Raw genomic sequence first — 19,539 nt, 5'->3', positions numbered from 1 at the left:
ATGATTGGTGGGTCAAACCATGAGACACGACAGATAACTGCCCACCTGGCAGACACAAAGTATATTGAAGTAGAAGCAGGGTGGGGAAACATAAAGCAACAGCTGTAATTTACCATTGCTCTTCAGCAGTAAAGTATAATTATTGGAAAAAGTCCACAACAAAAACTTCTGATCATGGCTGTAATGTGGGAAGGTGTTGCTATACTTCCCACCCCTGAAACTCAGACATCGCTGAATTTTTTAGACAGCTGGTTGTTTCCTTTAAGACTTCAAATTGAACTAATCAAAGCCACGTCTCTTACTGTGACTCAACATACTGTAAAGCAAGCTAACTTACATGTATTCTATCAACTTCATTCACCACTGTTGCGTCCAATTTTTTCCCACTGTGGGACACTAACGCTGTTTATATTCTATTCTGCTTCTCTGTAAACTCAAACTTTTCGCTGTCTCATCAGAGGTGAGGACAACATTTCTTGTTTTGCGCTTGTTTTCAAGGCTGCAGTCCCTTATTCCCAAGCACTCGACTGTATCGCATTAATAAACTTTACAACTGAAGATACCCTGCAGAACAGCTGCAGGATCCCACTGCACCCAAGGCAACGCTTTGTGGGAACTGAATATATAAAATGTCAGCGTGAGCAGAAAGAAAAGAAGCTCAGAGTTACTTCCAGAAATTAAAATGAGCCTCATGCAGAGACTGAAGCATATCATCAAAGATTGTTTCTAATTTTCTACTTTATCAGAAAGAAAGCCATGGATAAAATCTGTTAAATCTATTTATCTTCTTCTTAACAAATATATTTCATAGTAAATATTCCTAAATGCATTCAGCAGCAACTTTTTTACGTACACCTTATCTAGAAACAATAATCAGCATCTTGAAATGCTATTTAAGTGACTTTGAGCATGTGATATGCTGACATGGGTGTTTCATACATTGAACATTTATTTGGATTTTGTAGAAAATCACTGAGGATGGTCAGAAATAGTGAAAACACCACCAGAGCTGCAGCTGTTTGAGCAAAAACACTTCTGTGGTGTCAGAGAATAGATGGTTGAAAATGATAGAAATGCAGCAGTACCTCAATTAACCACGAATGACATCTGAAAAGCACAACACCTCTGCTTTTAGTCAGAATAAGGCATTATATAAGTACAGGCCTAAACTGACCACTGGTTGATGAACCGGGGGAAAAGGGTACAGGCTGGATTTTTTTCTTTGGTATATTTGAGGTTTTGAATTGGCTGTTGTGTTTAGGCAACGCTAAGTTGGTATTGTGTGTGCATAACTGTCCCTATATGATTGCAGTGGCACCATCATCAGATGGCTTCTTCAAACAGGATCATGCAGAATTTCACAAGGGACAGATTATTTTAAACTGGTTTGTTTAAGATGACATTGATTATACACCAGATTTCTAACAGAGCACCTTAGGGATGTGATGGATGGAGAGATTGAGAGCACAAGTGTGCAGCTACCTATGATGCAGCATCAAGTCAATATGGGACAAAATCTCAGAGGAAGGTTTAGATCTCCTTGTTAAATTTACAGTTAGGATTTAGATTCATTCTAAGGTTAAAACGGGGTCCCACTGAAGATAAAGGAACCCTACTTTCATTGCATGTGGAAAAATAAAATGCTTTAGGGAGAGGAAAGAATAGAAAAAAAAATATTGCAAAAGTAATTGCACTGAACCCCCTACCATGGGCTTTATGTTTGGTTTAAATCCAAGAAATTATCATTTCATTGCCAAGATCTGTATTGCACTGATGTGGAAAAACACCCATAGACCAGTAGCTATTCAATGGATAAAACACAGAACGTGTTACGCCTTCCACTTGAACGAATAACAATTTTTTAAGTGTAAAAAAAGTTCTTTCTTTTTTTTTTTTTATATGTTAAAAATGTAAGCTTGGTTCCTGAGCAGGAAGACGAAATATTGATTGATCCATGTTTGTATGTTAATATTATTATTTCTTGTCTCTACTTATTTATTTTTTCACAATGTAAGAAGCATAGAACGTTATTCGTTTAAAGATTACCTGGCTCACATGTAGGAACACTGTTGTTTGTTAACTCTTGTTCTAGGTTGTTGATAAAAATGTAATTATATGGTAGAGTATATAATATAAACCTCATTCACGAAAACTTTGTAATAAAATATTGTTGAAAAAATCTGAGAGGGAAATGAGGGAAGCAAATTCTTAAAGAATATTATTAATAATAAAAAATGTATTACCCATTCATATTTAGCAAATAAAGAAAACATTTTAAGCCCCATTTCAGCCACAGAGCAAACAGATGTTCACCTGTCGTGTCGTAGCGCTCTCATATCCACGTACACAGTGGTGGGGTCGGGTCCTGATGTACCCTGGGTAACAAGAAACATCTGATTAACCTGCAGGAACACAGACTTCAGTCATTTTATTATACAAGCACAAACCAAACACTACTACCACTATAACTAGCACCACTAATTCCTCCCAGGCTGCAGTGGATGCATTCATCTCTAATCACAGGATGCAAACATTAGGAGTGTGTTCTGAGACCACCTCAGTGGAAGGTGACAGAGCAAAACAAACATTACAGTGTGTCATAAACAGAGTAAATACAAGACTTTACAACGTGTTTCCATCAAACCCACATGCAGACAGAAAGCCCCAAATCAAGGAGCAGAGAAATAGACGAAAGATGACAGATTTAAAAGCAGAACAACCGTAATCATATGCCTCATAGTTTGTTCCGCACAAGTTTAAGTAGGGATTAATGAAAAAATAAGACACAGAAAAGAATTTAGACCAGAAACTGATTTCTTAGTATTCAACCAAACCCCAGGTTCTCTTTAAATATAAGAAAATCATAAGAGAATCCATCACCGGATAAAAACCGTCTCAACCAAAGATCCAAAACCCTTATAGACAGACTCAGCCATCATGGGCTAAATTACAGACATCCCAAGTCTACGGGAAGTTCTGGGAGTCTCCCTGATATACATAGCTGTTCATGGATGCCTGTGAGTCGGATAAATTATCCCGGATTTTACACTCTGCAAGGTGGTGTTTTTTAATGCCAGTGAGAGCGGGCAGGCAATAATTCCTGCATCCTTGGAAACGGCAGAGGTTGAATCCTCGACTAAAGAAAGAAAATATAGGACTAATTTTAAAGCAGAATATACTAAAGTATATCCACGTCTAGTGTAGGGGAGGAATAGTGGCGGATCTAGACCAAATGTACCAGGGGGCCAGGAGGGGGCCAGCGTGTTTTCATGGGGGCCCAGAAAAGCATGAAATAAAAAACAGGGCAAGAGATTCAAATATATTAAAAGAGCTGCATTAAGTTATATTTATTTTCAATTAGCTTCAATAGAAATTCTATCTCTTTTGAGGTCAATATACATTTATAATTTGACTTAATTTAAGTTAAAACTACCGTTTTCTATAAAATTTGAATTAGAACTCAAGAAAAACTGTTAAATTCATCTGTAAAAATTAGAGCATTTTTTTTATTTGTTGTGGAGAAAAAAACATTTAGCAGATGAAAAGTGGGATCCTATCTCAGTACCACCGAAGCTATCACCTTATTGTTTTTGAATAATTAGTAAAACATAATTTATAAAGAAAAAGAATGAAATAGATCCAAAGGACCTATCAGTAACCATGTAGAACCGGCCATGGTGAGGAATGATGTCACCGTGGCGAGGTGCACTGTATGCTGAAGTCCCCTGAAAATGATGTTCAAGGCTACAAGATTGAAAGTACTGAAAATGTTTGAGGCGTTAAGCATCTCCCTGAAATTAGTTTTTGGAACTTGGGATGTCTGAAATTAGCACAAGGCTAGCCTAATGATTTTCATACAAAAATAATAATTTATTTGCATTTCTTGATTTTCCTGTAAATAACGCAAACTAAAGCACAACAGGTTGATTTTATTATAAAACTGGTACCAAATCATAACAGAAAATGGATATCTTCAAATAAGCTAGCCAGCAACATTAGCTAAAGCGTGACTTGATAATAAAGTGCTAAGAAAAAAACTTTTCACAAAGACCCCAATTTACTTTTATTGTCATTGTTCTGAATCTTTTAGTTTATGTTCAGTAAAACTACAGTAAAAAGCATGTAATGGTTTAATAGTTAATAGATACAGTAGTAATCTGGAGCTTCCAGCGGCCATTTTTTAATTCACCCCACTAGCTGCTCTGGGGCCTTCTGGGTTTGCTAGTTTCTACCAAGAAGACACAGTTTTTTCCACTGGTTTTTACAGGAAAACAGATTTTATATTTCTTTTCAAATACGTTTTAACGTATGTCACTGGCTACAGTTAGGTCCAAAATTATTCATACCCCTGGCACATTTGGGTTGGCAAATGTCCTTTAAATTTAAAATAAAATTGGTGGCGAGTGAGAAACAAAATTTAAGTTTTAGAAATAGGTCAACATTTTTGCTTACAAAGAAATTAATATTAATAACCTTCAAAATATTATTAAGGTCTCCAGAGAAACCTAATTTTCAGCCATATGCTTGATTTAATTCTGATCTATTACACTATGGAGGCCTCCTTCTAATTAGTTGACTTGGTTACTGGAACACACTTTTGGTTCCTAATTTGCTCTTTTAATTAACATTTTCCTGCATTTGCCTGATGCATAAACCAGTCAGCAAAATGCACAGGGGTAAAATCTAGTTATGAGATAATTTTTTTTTTTTTTTTTTTAACGCCAAGATCATAATAGTTTGGTGAATTAAGAGTAAAGTTGCTCCAACGGCTGAAGCCTTCTGCAGCCTAACAAGAAAAAGCATCAACATGGTTCTTCTAAAAGCAAATTTGTGCTGTTTTTGTTTAATCTCTCCTCCTATGATTTAGAAATTGTGCAAATGCCAGATTGAGGGATGGAGGAGAGGTCTAGTAGAGTTGAGGAATATAAAACACTGACTCGTCCAACTTCAAAACGCTTGATGCATTTCAATGTTTCTATGGAAGGATACTTTGAAAAGGCTGCAGAAAGTGTAAGAAAAAAAAAGAATTTCCAGTGATTTAAAAAAAAGTTTTAATCTTAAGCTGTTTGGAGAGCAGGTTGCTGACAAACCCGGTGCTGTTCGTCAGGCAGGGGAAGGTTCATGGAGGTTCCCTACCTGGTCGGCAAACTTTCCCAGCCTGTGAGGCTACAGCAGCAGAGAGACGGGGCCCAGGAGGAAATAAAAGAGGAAGCAAAGGAAGTAAAGAAGGAGGGAGGACGGAGACAGAACAAAGTATGAGATATGAAGGTGGGGTTATGCTTTAAAACAAGAAGAGGGAGGAAAAAAGTCAAAATGCAAACTTAAAGAAACAAAACAAGCAGTTAGCTTTAAAAAATGTGTTTCAGAAGGATGTTAGTCTGAGTCATCTGAGCTCCTTCAAGGTTTAACTGCTGCGCCTTTAACTAACCAGGTTATGTGTTTGTCATTCATTCATTTAAACAGACTGAAATTACAGGTTGAAGGACGGGAGGTTAGTCTAACAGCTGAAGCTTTAACATCATCTACAGTTAGCAAATTAGTAGCTCAAATTCATGCCTGAAAATGGAATAACAATCTAAAGCAGGTATTCCCAAAGTCGGTCCTGGAGGGCCGCTTCCCTGCAGGTTTTAGGGGTTTCCTTGCTCCAGCACAGCTGACTTTAATTGAAAGCTGATTAACAGGCTTTTGTTCAACTGCAATCATCATAATCGCTGTGCTAAAGCAGGGAAACCTCTAAAACCTGCAGGGCAGCGGCTCTCCAGGACCGACTTTGGGGACGTCTTAAAAACAATACAGTGATCATTTGATATAAGATAAGAACATCTCTGTCCAATTTAAAGGTTTCAAACCGCAGCTGAAAGCGACAGAAATGATCAGCCTGGAATGGAAGGACGGATGGAGCTGAAATATGAAATAAAAAGCTGAATGTGTTTCTGCAGAAGGAGGGGAGGACAGAGTCCAGTAAAACTTGAAAAAGCTTTTTCATGTCTTGTGTCCATTATCACATTCTGTCCTTCCAGGTTACCTTGCTTTCCTACACCCTACTTTCCTTAAATGTTTCCTTGTATTCTTGCTTGACAATATCCTTCTTTTGTCATTACGTCCTTTCCTTGTTTCTTTTCTTTTTTTCTCCCAATATATGCATTTTCCAATTCCTAACTTTCCTTTTCTTTTTCTTAACTGTTTCTCTTGTGATTCTTATCTTTACTTCCTTCCTTTCTGAAATTATGTTCTTCTGTCTCCTTTTCCTTCATCTTACTTCTGCTTTTTTTCTGCTCTGTTTTTTTATTCTGTTCTCCTTTCATTCCTTCCTTCCTTCCACTTTGGTTTCAGCAAGTTTAATATCAGAGTTCTAATCATTGCGAATCTTAAATAATTTTAATGTGAATTTTAGTATTTTATTTAAAAATAAATTTAGATAACAAAAAAATTATTTTATGACATGATTAATCCACATTATTTGCAAAAGAAAAAAAATTATTTGCCATTTAAAAAAAAAAAGTTGTTTTTATGTTTTGCTTAAAACCAAACCACAGATCCAAACCCTGCAGAAGTCTAGGGTTTATATAAACATTTGAAGCTTAATTCCAAAGCTATAGAAACAGAAGTGCAGGATGGTCAGTCCATCGCAGCACAGTGTCCCCCCGGTAGGACCGCAGGCCAACTCACCATCACATTTCCCCACACAGGTTGGTTTACCTGTAAACCTTTTTTGTACCAGTTAACCTCATGTTGCCTATTGGTCTATTTCTTCTCCCATGCAGATGATAGTTAAATAAACGACTCATTAGGAGGCTGTGTGTTGGAGCAGGAACATACACACCTGATCGAGGTGGTTAGCTGTTTCTAAGGGACGATGGAAATAGAAAATCATAAATGTATTAAAAATTCAGATTATTTTATGAAGACTTTATGCTTCGTCTTATTTTCCTTTCCTTCGGTTCGGCTTCTTATTGGGGCAAGCTGACTTTTATGACTAACAGAGCACCACTATGCTGCTTCCTGCTGCTAAATATCAGTTATTAGATTCACATCATTGCCTATCCTTACAGATCTTTGTGAACAGATTGTAAAAAAATACTGGGAGGAAGAAAAGCTGTCTGAATAGATATAATGGCCAGCAGCTTCTTTTCTAACATAAAAAGTAATTAATTAACTAAAACTGCAAAAATACAAATTCAAAAAGGGGGAGGGGTATATATCTTAGGGTAAAATAAAAGAGTCACAGCAGAAGGGGAACCTGCAATAACCCATGATAAAAATCCTAAATGTGGTGTGAAAACTTAAAGACTTTATACCTGGTTTAGATGAAGCTAGACGAGCTCAACACAACCTTCAGTCAGACAACCAATCAGCATCCAAACAGCTGAGATGAGATGCTGATTATTTTCAGAAAGCTGTTTATTTAAACTAAAAAACTAAACCAAATGACAAAAACCAGATACCTGCAAACTTCAGCTAAATGTTCCGACACATTAAACAACTGAATACAGAGTCCCAGCTCTGATTTCAGCCATGATGTTTAACTGTGAAGCTGACTGACCTGCAGGCAGATGGCCAGGTTGACTCTGCAGCCGAACGAGGTGCTGACGGCCCGTGGGTGGAGTCCAAGGTCCTTGAAGAGTTTGGAGAAGGACTGCGTCAGGGCTATCCTGGGACGCTCCTCTGCTACCACCACACACGTCCTCACCCTGGACAGGTCTACCCCTCGAGACTGGATGGAGGGAAGCAGGAAGGACATCAGGAAAAGACAGAGAGATTTCTGTAGTTAATTCATGCGGCTGATAAAGTTACCTTTAGTAAGTCAGTTTGCAGGCCCAGGCCTTTGGTGCACAGCTCCATGACGCTGTAGGAGCAGAAAGTGTCACGGACTTTGTACTGACTGACGGCCGACAACCAGAGAGCCGGATTCACTTCCAGCTCGGAGGGAGGAATGAGGATGGACTGGTGACCTGAGTAAACACTGAGGAGGAGGAGACAGAAGGTGAACAGAGTATTATTAATGGAAATAAAGATTTAGAATGAAAACCGATTACGATATTTAAGGACGCTCGTGTCGCATAATTTCATTCGTAACAAATGATTAGTGTTGATTTTAATTAACATTTTTCCAAACTTTAAGAGCTCACCCTAAAGAGAACATGAGAATCCTTTAATCACAGTAAACTTTAACAGTTAATCCGAAAAATATTTTACAAAAAGGATAGTTGGAACCACAGAGACCCCCCTTGGCTCATTACTCGGGTCCCTATTCTTTGCATCATTCCCCTTTTCCTTCAGACTGGTTTAAAACTACCTTTGACAAAACTTCCCAAAAACATCATCCAAGCCAATTTCTCTATTCTACACTATTTAAATACAATTATCTCAACATAAATGCCAAATTAACTAATTAACAGATGTCTTTTTTTTTCTTTCCATCTTGCCTTTTTACTCAACCTTAACTAAGATGAACCGATGCTGAGAATTTGATGAACTTTTTAAAATGAAATCATGATAAAAAATTGATGTATTTATTGTTGTATTCACCTGCAAAGGCACCAGAGGACGAAGCCCAGGCCGCAGTAGGGGTCCAAGCAGATGGCGACCTCTCTGGATGGGTAGAGCTCACACTGCAGCTTGATGGAGCGGCAGAAGGCACTGGTGGCGGTGTGAGACATCTAGAGCACAGAAAGAATCTCCCTCTGTTACTACATGCCTTACAGATTTAGAAAACGTAGAAATGATGATATTTTGTTAACTTTTAAAGGCAACCTACAGGAGGAAGTCAAACTGCCTGTTATTGATGGAGCAACAGAACATTGATTGGACTAGATGCAGCAGCGTCTTCGTGACTGGGACGCCTTGTTTTTCCTCTGAGGTGTCTGGCTCCAGCTTTAACATGGCGGCGCTGACTGATTTGCTCATTAAGTGCGATGATTAATCACAATGAACGGGCAATTTAGCAGCACAGGGGAAAACAGGCTGGCTTTACTTCCCCTTATTTTTTAAACAGCTGTTCCATTAATTATGCTTTATCGTCCTTTGTGTTGTCATGACGATGCAAAGCATCACATCTGCACCTTTAGGCGACATTAACACACTCAGGACAGCTTCCCTCTGAACATTCAGACATCTTTTTAAAACTGGCTGCAGAATCCAGATGAACTTTGGCTGTTAGATACATTTACTGGGTTCTGACTATGGGGTGATAATGAAGTCTCAGCACACAAAGAGCACTGCAGTGCAATCTGATGTAACCTGTTACATCATTATTCTCCACTCTTTCTAAGCCTGTTTACAGCTTTTTAATAATTCAACTTGCTTAGTTTGCACCAAAGTGGGTTCAGGTGGAGTAGAAATTAATTTTAGTTTCTTATTTACCAATTAAAACAAGACTTTGAATGACAGATTTCATTTTATATATTTAATCTCTGGCTAACAGAATATATCCAACTACTGTCAAATTACAAAATAAATCAAATTTACTGTAAAGATAATTTATCCTGAGCCTACTACATTTTTCTGTAAATCCAGTTTATTGCCAGTTTAAATTATTCCCATAAATAAATAAAAACTGAACTTTAGAGCTGTGATAATATGTAATCCTATCATCTAATTAAATACACTTGGGTCAAAAAATATATTTACTAGGCATTACATCATTAGTAGATTTTAGGTGTAGACTGTAGGGAATTACATAAATCTGTCTGTAAATTTTGGAATAATGTTAATATTTTAGTTGGATTGGGTGATTTAGTCTCTGCTTTACTTGGAGGCAAAGATAAGAACATTATCCTTGTGTATAATGATTAAATTACATCAGACTCAGCCTTAAATATAGATCCTTAACAGAGATAGAGGCTTTAATTTTCTCCAATTTCCTCGATTGCACCTAAAAGCTGCTGATAAGTGAAGGTGGGAATGATAACAGGGAATATGTCAGGTTCCTGTTCTACTGTTAAAAGCTAAAAGAAGCAACATTTCGTTGTTCAATGTTTATTTTTGTTTTTCAGGACAGCGTTATCTTACAGAGAAAACCTTCAAAGGTTTGGTTCAAAACTTTAAACTTTGAAAGCAAAACAAAAACCATATGTTTGTACCTGCAGAGAATCAAACCAAAGGTTTCAGCATCGATAGAATAAACACAGAAAAGGAAAGGTTACGCGTGCATCAGTGGATTTACACACAGGCACAATAACAACCAGATGGAGGACAGGAAGTCAGTATGTTTCTCTGCAGCAGGAATCAATAATCGCTTTTATCCTGGAAATGTCATCACCGCCAAACTATCTCCCTCTCATAGCAGCTGGCATTGGAGGGTCAAATCTTTTGTTAAATCTGAGGAGGAGGGATAAATTAAAGTAGTTTCCACAAGCAGCACCTCACCTTTAGCATCCTGAGGTAAATTCTTCATCGGCTAAACTGATTTAAAGCTTTAACATCCATCCATTGTCTGCGAGTGCTTACTTTGACTCCAGCTAGCATGCCTGTGGTGGAGACGCTGAAGTCCAGGTAGGCCAGGGTGTCGGGGTTGGACGGTTTATACAGCAGGGGAGGCTTCTTCTTTGGCAAATCATCTGAAAGGAAAACATTTGGAGTCATAAATTCTTAAATATATCTAGTTTTAAGCATCCAGACTTTGTTGTAATCTCTTCAAATGGTCTTGATGTAGGTCTCCAGGCTTTCTGAGGTTATCTTTGATGTAAGTCTTTTTCAGGGGGCATTCTGCTCAAATGCATAAACTGACTCAGCTGACACCTTTTGATGCAGAGAAGCAGCGGCTCGACCCGTCTCTAAGGAGTCTAGTTGCCGCTCAGCGGAAGCTCATGATCCAGGGAACGTAGACGAGCTTTGATTTTTAGCTAAGGTCTTTCTTTAACACAACAAACAGGAGCAATGTCTGCAGATGAAGCTCATCTGTCTCTCCATCTTTACTTCCATCCTATCACTTGAGAGAAATATGTAAAGATGCTTAAATTCCTTTCCTAGAGCCAGAGACTGAACCTCCACTGAGAAGCAGTCCATCCCTGGGCTTCAGTTCATGTTAATGAACAAAAAATAAATAAAAACATCAGCTTAGGCTCTTTGTTATAAAGAGCCTGAAAAAAAAAATACATGAATGGTTCTTATTTCTCCAGCTGAACAAATCAAAAGAAACCATTTTAAACTCTTTTAAAGAAAGTTTAGGCAGTAGAACATTTTTAGGACCAGAGATGGAGACAATAAAAGGATGTAAAAGCAGCAAACAAGCAGCCAAAGAACAAAGACAAAACTGCAACAGGCCATTGGATGTCTGGAGGCTGTTTCCTTCAAAGGATAACAGAGGCTGCTTGGAGGAAAAACAGGATAAATTTGTTCTTTGAACAGCTCAAAACTTAAGCTGTAATACACTAAAGATTTATATAAAATGAAAAAATAGACTCAAGGCCTGGATGTTAACTTTAAAATAAGAAAGCAAATAATCAAAGTATGATTATAATCAGATTAATTTGTTCTCTATATTATATTTTCGTTTAGAAAGTTTGACTTTAGAGCATTTTTACACATTTATATTGTCAGAAAAGTTCTCTGCTTTGTTGTAGCATCAGATCTACATGGAAAGCTTGTACCTGTGTCAATAACGGGCGGCCATGTTCGGACGTCCACGGCCGCAAGCGCCTCCTTTGACCTCAGCAGCTTGCAGATGACCTGTGTGGTCATCACACACACTGACCGGCTCACCTAAATGGTGCATCACACACAAAAAACAGAAGGAAAAAAAACAAATACTGTCTATTAGAGGCATTACACTGCAACTGTGATGCAGCTGCAACAATCAGAGGAAATGACAGACCACCAGGGTTCTGCTCCACAGATTTTCTGTTTTTCTTTAAAGCTGTGGTATTCCTAGCATCCCTGCATGTGATGCCAGTCCAACACAGATTAAATCGGTCTGCAGCTTTTACCTCCACAATCATCTTGACAGTGGGCAGCGTGGTGGCGATGTTCTGGGGGTGAGGAGGACGCACTGTGATCGGGACGCAGCCGGCGTAAAGGCATCCGTAAAATGCAGCGATGAGGTCGATACCTGGAGGAGGAGTAGAAGAAGAAAGGATGAAAGGAAAACGATGAGTTATTGAGAACGACGCAAAAGGAAACAATGACAGATAGAGTTTTAGACAAAGAAAAGATGGAGGATAAAATAGGAGCGGTTCAGATGAAGGAAGAGAGAGAGAGATCAGAGGATACAGCTTTCAAAAAAGAGAGTTTTAAGGTTAATGTGGTTTTTCTGCTACAATTCGTTCTCCTCAGGTCTGCAACTTGTGACTTACATTACTGTCAAACCATCTCAAAGGTCATTTGATCCATTCCTAACTGCAGTCGTCTGAACATCTCACTTCTGTTCTCAAATAAAAACACTTTGTCTTTATTTGTTAAAAATATCAATGCTTCCTTTGTTTCTTTACTAGTATCCACTCAGCTCAGCTCCACCTCTAAAGTCCCTCCTATGACATCATAGTCGATCGTGTTTTGACATTCGGTTGCAGTTCTTTGAGGTTCAAGGAGATTCAGGAAGATCTGAGTTTCTGTTTGTTTTGGTTCTGGAACCCTGCAGAGGCTGAGCAGCTTCAATTGATCGAAACAAAAAAAAACATCATGGCTAAAACTAGTAAGTCAGTTCAAAGGTTAAGGCCAGCCTCTATTGATATGCCTTCATTAAATGTTGTCTAAAGCAGGTTTAAATATAGTTTATTGCGTGATAATTTGTCAGATTCTGCTAAATCATCCCTTTTTCAGCAGATTTATTGTTTACCAGTGTTATAGTCGGTAAACAGAGCTAGAGACTAATTAAAGGACAATCTTTGGACAATTTTCCATATGTTTTAATATAAACAATTCTCCCAGTTCAGACCTAGTTGCCGTCTGTGTCTCACACAGTCAGGCTGCTAAACACATAAAAACATCTAAACTACTTTTAATATCACACAAAAAGTGACCTGACTGGATATAAAATGCATTTTTTAAATGATGCTTTACTGATTTGAGAGAAATGGCTTTTCCAACCAACCAACACTAATATGAAAAGGTAATTAAACTGATAACTTGGCACCAACAGCGGCTGTTTTTGTTTGGTCTTTTTTATTATTTTGCAGCACTGTTTTAATTAGTTACACATTGCATGGACAGGCTGGTTAACTTCATTTTGCAGCTTTTCATTTGAATTTCTGGACTTCGACTAGACTACTAGAAAAAAACACTTGTTTTAGAAATGGACCTTCCAGTGACTTCCAGTGGCTCTTTTCTGCATTAACAGCAACTAATTTATTATTTCTACTTTAAAGATCGGTGTTAGAACATGTTAATAACCAGTTTTTAATTTCACAGATATCTTTTTGGTAATTATTCACAAAATAAAAAGATGCTGAGTTCACCTGGAGGGTAAACCAGTGCGACGTGGTCTCCGTCCTGCAGGTGGGCCCGTTCGCCCAGCACAGCAGCGATCTTCTCTGCTCTCTTATGCAGCTGAACGCAAGTCAAAGAGCTGGCTATCGCCCCCTGCAGGTCAGAAAGAGAGGTGATGGATGTCTTCACAAGCAAACTAAACCTTTTTACAATTTTAATTTAGAAGAGTGAGACAAATAGTAAATACAGATTCCATCAAATTATTCCCCACTGATGCTCAATAATATTTTTACCCTGGAGTTAAGAAGTGTGTAAAGGACGTGGTCCGGGGTTGTCTGCGCTCTCCACTGCAACACCTCCGACAGGAAGAGGAACTAAAAAATAAATAAAAAACATAGAAATCTATTGTTATCAACTGTCTCTATAGAAAAACAAACTGCAAACCAAAGACTACTGAGTGACAGCAGCAGCTTATTTAAAAAAAAAAAAAAAAAATTGAATAAAGTGAAAATGTTTCAGATATAATTGACTTTAGTAACAGACAAAAATAAACATATAATAAAAGAAATCCCACATAATTATTCAATTTATTCAAATGAAAACACTCAAAAAAAAACAACTTTCCCACATGAAAGATAAAGCAACGACCCATTAAGCACTTTTATTTAATTTATTCACTCACTGCATGTTTACAGTCCTCCCACACTTCTCAATCAGATCTACTGTAATTCTGGACTTTAACTGAAAAACATTCTTTTTGGAAAATGATCAGATCCATCTCTGCTGGAGTGCTTAAAAATATGAAGGAGGTGAAAAAAACTCTAAATTAGAGGAATTTCTGGATCTTCCTGTTGGGGAATTTCTGCCAGGGAGCAGAAATCCTGCTTCTATGGAAACATTTGGTCGATCAGATCCCAAAGCAGCTCCACACCATCATATTACCACCACCGTGTTTGGTTAACTGAGGGTCAACGTCTGCTTTTTCCAGCATTAGGTAGGTTTGGGCAGCTTCATTGAATGGAATGAAAACTGTTTCTTTATTTACTCTGATTATATTTGACATCAAACATTTCAGCGTCACAAAAAAAAAGAAGTAAAAACTGAAAAAGAGAAATAGATTTCCAGAGATTTGTTTGTCTGCAGGGAGCTTTTAGAGAGCAGAATAAAAAGTAGACGTTTTCTTCAGATGGGTAATCAGGCAGAACCCTGCTGAGCTTCTCTCCAGGCTGACAGGGAAATGGACCAGGAGGAGGCAGGAACGTCTGCGCCATTATTTAATCTAATAAATTCTTCATATGGTGACATTTCCTCAGCTGGACAATCACTTTGAAATGTCACCACTGTGCCTCCGTCTACTGCGGTTTCTGAGAAACCTTTTTACATTTTGTGGACTGAATCTTCTGACAAGGCTTCAGAGAATTACTGATTCAGTTTGGAAATTAACAGCACAGAGGAATATAAAACGTGGTGTTTCTGGAGGAGAGAGAAAAAGAGAAATGGTCCATAGAACGGAGGGAAGAAGAAGTTTTGCGTCTCATGAATCTTTCAGGAATTGCTGCCAAGTATAATTTATCCCAGTTCCACCAGAGAAATCCCTTTAAAAATGATCGTTTGGGGTTGGGGTTTTTTTTTCCGGCTGCCAGTCACAGTAGAGGCGGATAAGGCTGGACCCATAGCAAACAATCAACCCTAAGGTCAGAACCGTATGGAATCTGAAACGCAACGTCAAACGAGGACGCTTCATCTATAAAACGCAACTAGCAGAAAGTCTGGCTGGTTAAAACCATTCAATGTCGAAGCTCTGCTCATTTGAAACAATACATCCATCGCTTTAATTAATGTTACCCCTTCCCTGTTTAATATAATCCATCACCAGGCTAATCTTTCTTTATTGCACATTTTAATCAGAGCAGCTGTGCAGCTCAGGAGCTCTGCACCAAGTCGTCTGCCTGTTCAGCACATCACTCCAAATGGTTTCCTGTTTTGTCATTATAAAGTCGGCTTTCTGAGTCCAACTTCTGGAACCTATATTTCCTTTGCAGATGAAAACATCACTCTACTCTCTGTCATTCCGACTCTGAAATACTTTAAACGTTAAAACAGGAACCTGAAGTCTGTTCCCAGATTCCTGCTCCATGCTTTAACACCCACTGTTTAGAGAAAATGCTTTCTCCATCTAACCTCATAATTCAGACCAATATGGAGCAAAAAACGTGGTAGTATTTATCATTATAGTTAACCCAGGATATTATTAACTTTATTTTACCTGAAGAAAAAATTAATCTATTAATGCTTGGTTTTATATACAAATAAACGTTTTGCCCCTAAGTAGTTGTCAAATTGAAATTTCTAAGCTGCATTTATTTCAAAATAAATAGAAATGTATGTATATTAGAAATCTGTGACAACGTTTATAACGGTCAGTGATAACATACACCATTAGAAAACCAGTTGTAACGGAAACAAGAGCTTGTCAAAGGTTCCTAGGTCCACAATGAATGTGTAATAGTGAGGGAATAGTCATGCTATATTGGCTTATGTACATAACATAAAGGGTTGGTTGCATCTTAGCAACTATGGGCATCAAGGATTTAAGGGGGAGTAAAGGCGAGCTCATCCACACAGAGGGCCTGGTTTTCATTGGAATGAAGATGAAGCTAAAAACAATGACTGAATCAGTGGAAGGACATGAGGAGGTGAAGGAGCAGATGATGAGAAGCAGCAGGAAGAATGAAAAAATCTGACGTTCCTTCCTCATGAGAAGAGCATCATAGCACAAGCTGAGAAACATCTCGAAACATTTTTTTATTATGACACAAGGATTAAAAAAAAACATCACGAAGAATTAAATGCTCCTATAATTAAATTAAAATTAAAGATAGCTGAGCTTTGTGTGAAAATTTCTGCTTCCACAGAGAGAAGTGAAAAAAGAACCTTTTGCTTTTCATGTCTTGTTTTAGATAATATGTAGACTGGACCTTATTATTAAACACAAACAGGATTCCTACAACATAAGGCAAGTTAAATTCAAGACTTTTTTTGTCCCTTGAAATAAAACTTTAAGCCCAACTTCCCAATAAACACAAGAAAACCTGGTTGCAACAAATTTAACCTGATGCTTATTTTAGAATGAACCATAACTTTATAGCCCAGTAGAAATGTTTACACTTTTGAGAAACTTTCCATATAGGAAGAAAGCTAAAAACACACTAATAACAGATATATTTTAACAACTAATGAAGGGAATTCACAAACGTTGTTTTGATCCCTACTCAAAGTCCATAATAGCTCTGCTTTTATTATAGGTGAACCACCAAAAATTATCCGGAGATTTGGTGCTACTGGAGCTTTTTTTGACCTCAGAGATGGCTGTAGAGGCCTTGCAGAGACAAGGGTGGAACAGAACTGAGAAATAGGGAGAAATAATCAAATTCTCTGTAACTTTAATTTGGCGCTTTGTTTTTCACTCTTTACATGTCTGACTCCACAGCTTTGATTCCCATCGTGCCGAGCTGGAATGGTTTCTTGCTCAAAATACGCCGTTCCTCATATATATATCACCTGGGACTGTTTTTAGCCATGCAGAAAACTCTCTGCTGGATCGCCAATTTTCATCGAATTTACACTTCCCCACTTTGTCCTGATAAAAAGTTATTGGTGCATCACCCCCAAGGTCTGTTTGCAACATCGTTTTTATTGGTTCTTCTATCAAGATGGCACTAATAACGGTTACAGCTAAGCTGTTCAGTAAATATAAAAAAAATAATCATGAACTTTTCAAATTTTTTATATAAATTATGAAAATAAAATCCTATTTATGACTTGATGACAATTTTAAGATTTAGGAAAGACTGACTTGAGACATTTTAATTGCAATTAAGGCCTCATTTTAATAGTGAAGAATTCGATGCCTTTTAAGACTTTTTAGGGATCTGCAGGAACCCTGATTAAGCAAATCAGAGCATTAAACATCTGATCTGCATTTTTTTTCTCCCGAAACATCATTTTGTAAGATTTAATATTGCAAGTTGATTTATTTCCAGAAGCATCTGCATATCTTTTCTATTTCTGCTGAAAGAGAAAACAAAACTAAAACATTTTCCTGATTCTACTAAAGGCTGCTTTATATCGACCATCATTGGTTTAGAATTTAACCTAAACACATGAAAATAACTGTTTGTTTAGCAGCTAAGGGCAGATTTTCATATTGAGATTCCATATTCCATATCCAGGTCAGGATGTCCACAGCTCTCAATTCCTTCTAGTATTTCTTTAATGAGTAAAATTAGACGTTTACACTGAATATATGGAAGAAAAATCTACAGGATTCCTGCTTTAACATGCAAAGACAGATGGAAGAATGGTTGGAGGTACAGTCTGGACATAAATCTATTTTCCCATGTTGTTCTCTCCATTCTCACCCAGGGCTCTCTAGATCAACCAGAACTGTGAGTATTTTTGTTCCACTTCATGTCTGGTGAATCTGCAGTGTGATCGCAGTAGAGAAGCGTGCACCCTGTGTTTTTGGTAGGACTAAATCTCCTTAACATCAGCTTTCTGAACAAACACGGAGGCGAGCGGCGTGACGGCAGCTTGTTTGTATTTTGGGTCGTGTCACTTCTCATTAGAGTCTACTGAATGTGTTTTGCTGCAGGGAATCTCAAGCTGTAACTGATGGCATTTCTGCATTATGAGGGACAAGGAGAAAATCACTTCCGTCAGCGACAAACACCACCACCTGCAATCCATCAAGCCTCATCTGACTTCCTGTCTTTATTATTTCTCCTTCCAACCTCTCACTGGTGATTTTATCAATTTTGATGCTACTCTTATTTTACATTTTTCCTGCCTATTTCCTCCATAATTTCTCACCAAAGCCAGCTTTTACTTATATATTTAGAAATGATGATGACTGTGATGAGATGCAGAGGTGAATTGAACAAATAGTGGCATTAAGGTAATGAAGGTTAGCATAACGTGACTGGTGCTTAATATGATGTGTGGTGTTTGTGATGAAAACCAGCAGCGCCCCCTCACACACACACCTTCCTTGCCTGGTCATTGTCTTCGATCTGACCCAGGTCCCTGCCGCTGGCCTGAGCGATCCTCTTCCCCGACACGAGATTCCCCACCATCACAGAGGCAGGGCCGATCTCTGGGCAGGAAGAAAGAGAGGAGGGTGAAAAGAAGGATGGGTTATGCTTGCAGAAGCTGGTCTAACAACTTTGGTTTACAGCTTTTAAATTCTTCATAGTGCTTACAGCTTCCAATGTACCGTATAAACAAATAATAAGGTCAACATAATTATATTAATGTTGGTAACGTGACCTTAGAACTTGCAGTGTTCCAACAAGAAACCGACTAACTTTCCAGTGACTTTTAAAGGCCTAAACCTATTGGTTAAGCTATGTTTACACAGCAGATCTTTATGCTCAATTCATATTTTCTTTTTTCTGTCCTCCAATTTTTTTATGTCATCTTTTATACTGTTAACTAGATGCAACACCCCATTATACTTCTGTGTGAACAGTTCAGGTAACAAAGATAGAATTTAGATGTCACAAAACAGCGGCGATTAAAAATGGATGCAATGGATGCATTCAAAAAATTGGAGTTAAAGGAAAAGACAGACGAAATAAAAAGTAAAAGTCGATACAACTATCTCTGTGTTAAAGTATAATGAACATATTGTAAACAAGGAGAAGGAAGATAGGAACACCAACGGCAGTCTTTATTGGAGTAGTAATAGCCTGCCACTGCAGAGAAGTCTGTGTGGATGTATAGTGGCAGCCAGGGCAATGAGGTAAAGGTCAGATAAAAGCATTCACAGCAGGAGCCTGGGAAACTATCAGGGTATATATACAATTTAGTGCCATATAGTGAAGTGGTTAAAATCGGGTTTTCTTTTAGACCAAAAAAAAAAAAAAAAAAACTTAATGCTATACAGATGAAGTCAGATATAAGATTTATATGCCCAAAAAGATCAGCTTTGGGTCACATTTGCTTGCTGTGTGAATATAGCCCTGCTTTCATGAAAAACGTATGTTGCTTTGAAGTAACATGAGTGTTACACTCATGTTACATTTAGGGAACATTCCTGTTACTTTGGGAACATTTCTGTTACTTTAGGGAACATCTCTTTTACTTTGGGGAACAGGGAAAGAGATGTTCCCT

At 37.9% G+C, this 19,539-nt stretch overlaps 1 protein-coding gene across 2 annotated transcripts in view; it reads right to left on the bottom strand.

The window, feature by feature from the left end:
• Window positions 1-19,539, bottom strand: part of LOC107102632 (disco-interacting protein 2 homolog C) — a 101,952-nt gene that overhangs the window by 12,015 nt on the left and 70,398 nt on the right. Inside the window, exons 21-30 of one of the 2 annotated variants that reach the window (XM_015402011.1) lie at window positions 18,411-18,520; window positions 13,659-13,739; window positions 13,395-13,518; window positions 11,928-12,049; window positions 11,592-11,703; window positions 10,450-10,559; window positions 8,530-8,660; window positions 7,795-7,963; window positions 7,544-7,714; window positions 2,314-2,375 (exon numbers count right to left, since the gene is read on the bottom strand). In XM_015402011.1, coding sequence (XP_015257497.1) covers window positions 2,314-2,375; window positions 7,544-7,714; window positions 7,795-7,963; window positions 8,530-8,660; window positions 10,450-10,559; window positions 11,592-11,703; window positions 11,928-12,049; window positions 13,395-13,518; window positions 13,659-13,739; window positions 18,411-18,520 — 1,192 coding nt within the window. The remainder of the gene's footprint in view (window positions 1-2,313; window positions 2,376-7,543; window positions 7,715-7,794; window positions 7,964-8,529; window positions 8,661-10,449; window positions 10,560-11,591; window positions 11,704-11,927; window positions 12,050-13,394; window positions 13,519-13,658; window positions 13,740-18,410; window positions 18,521-19,539) is intronic. The other variant, XM_015402012.1, reaches the window with a different exon arrangement.

Source organism: Cyprinodon variegatus, unplaced genomic scaffold (genome assembly GCF_000732505.1).
Source record: "Cyprinodon variegatus isolate N-32 unplaced genomic scaffold, C_variegatus-1.0 Scaffold1284, whole genome shotgun sequence".
In the NCBI taxonomy this organism is placed as follows: Eukaryota; Metazoa; Chordata; class Actinopteri; order Cyprinodontiformes; family Cyprinodontidae; genus Cyprinodon; species Cyprinodon variegatus.
The sequence above is the reverse complement of the archived record's forward strand: the minus strand, read 5'-3'. Positions and strand labels throughout refer to the sequence as shown.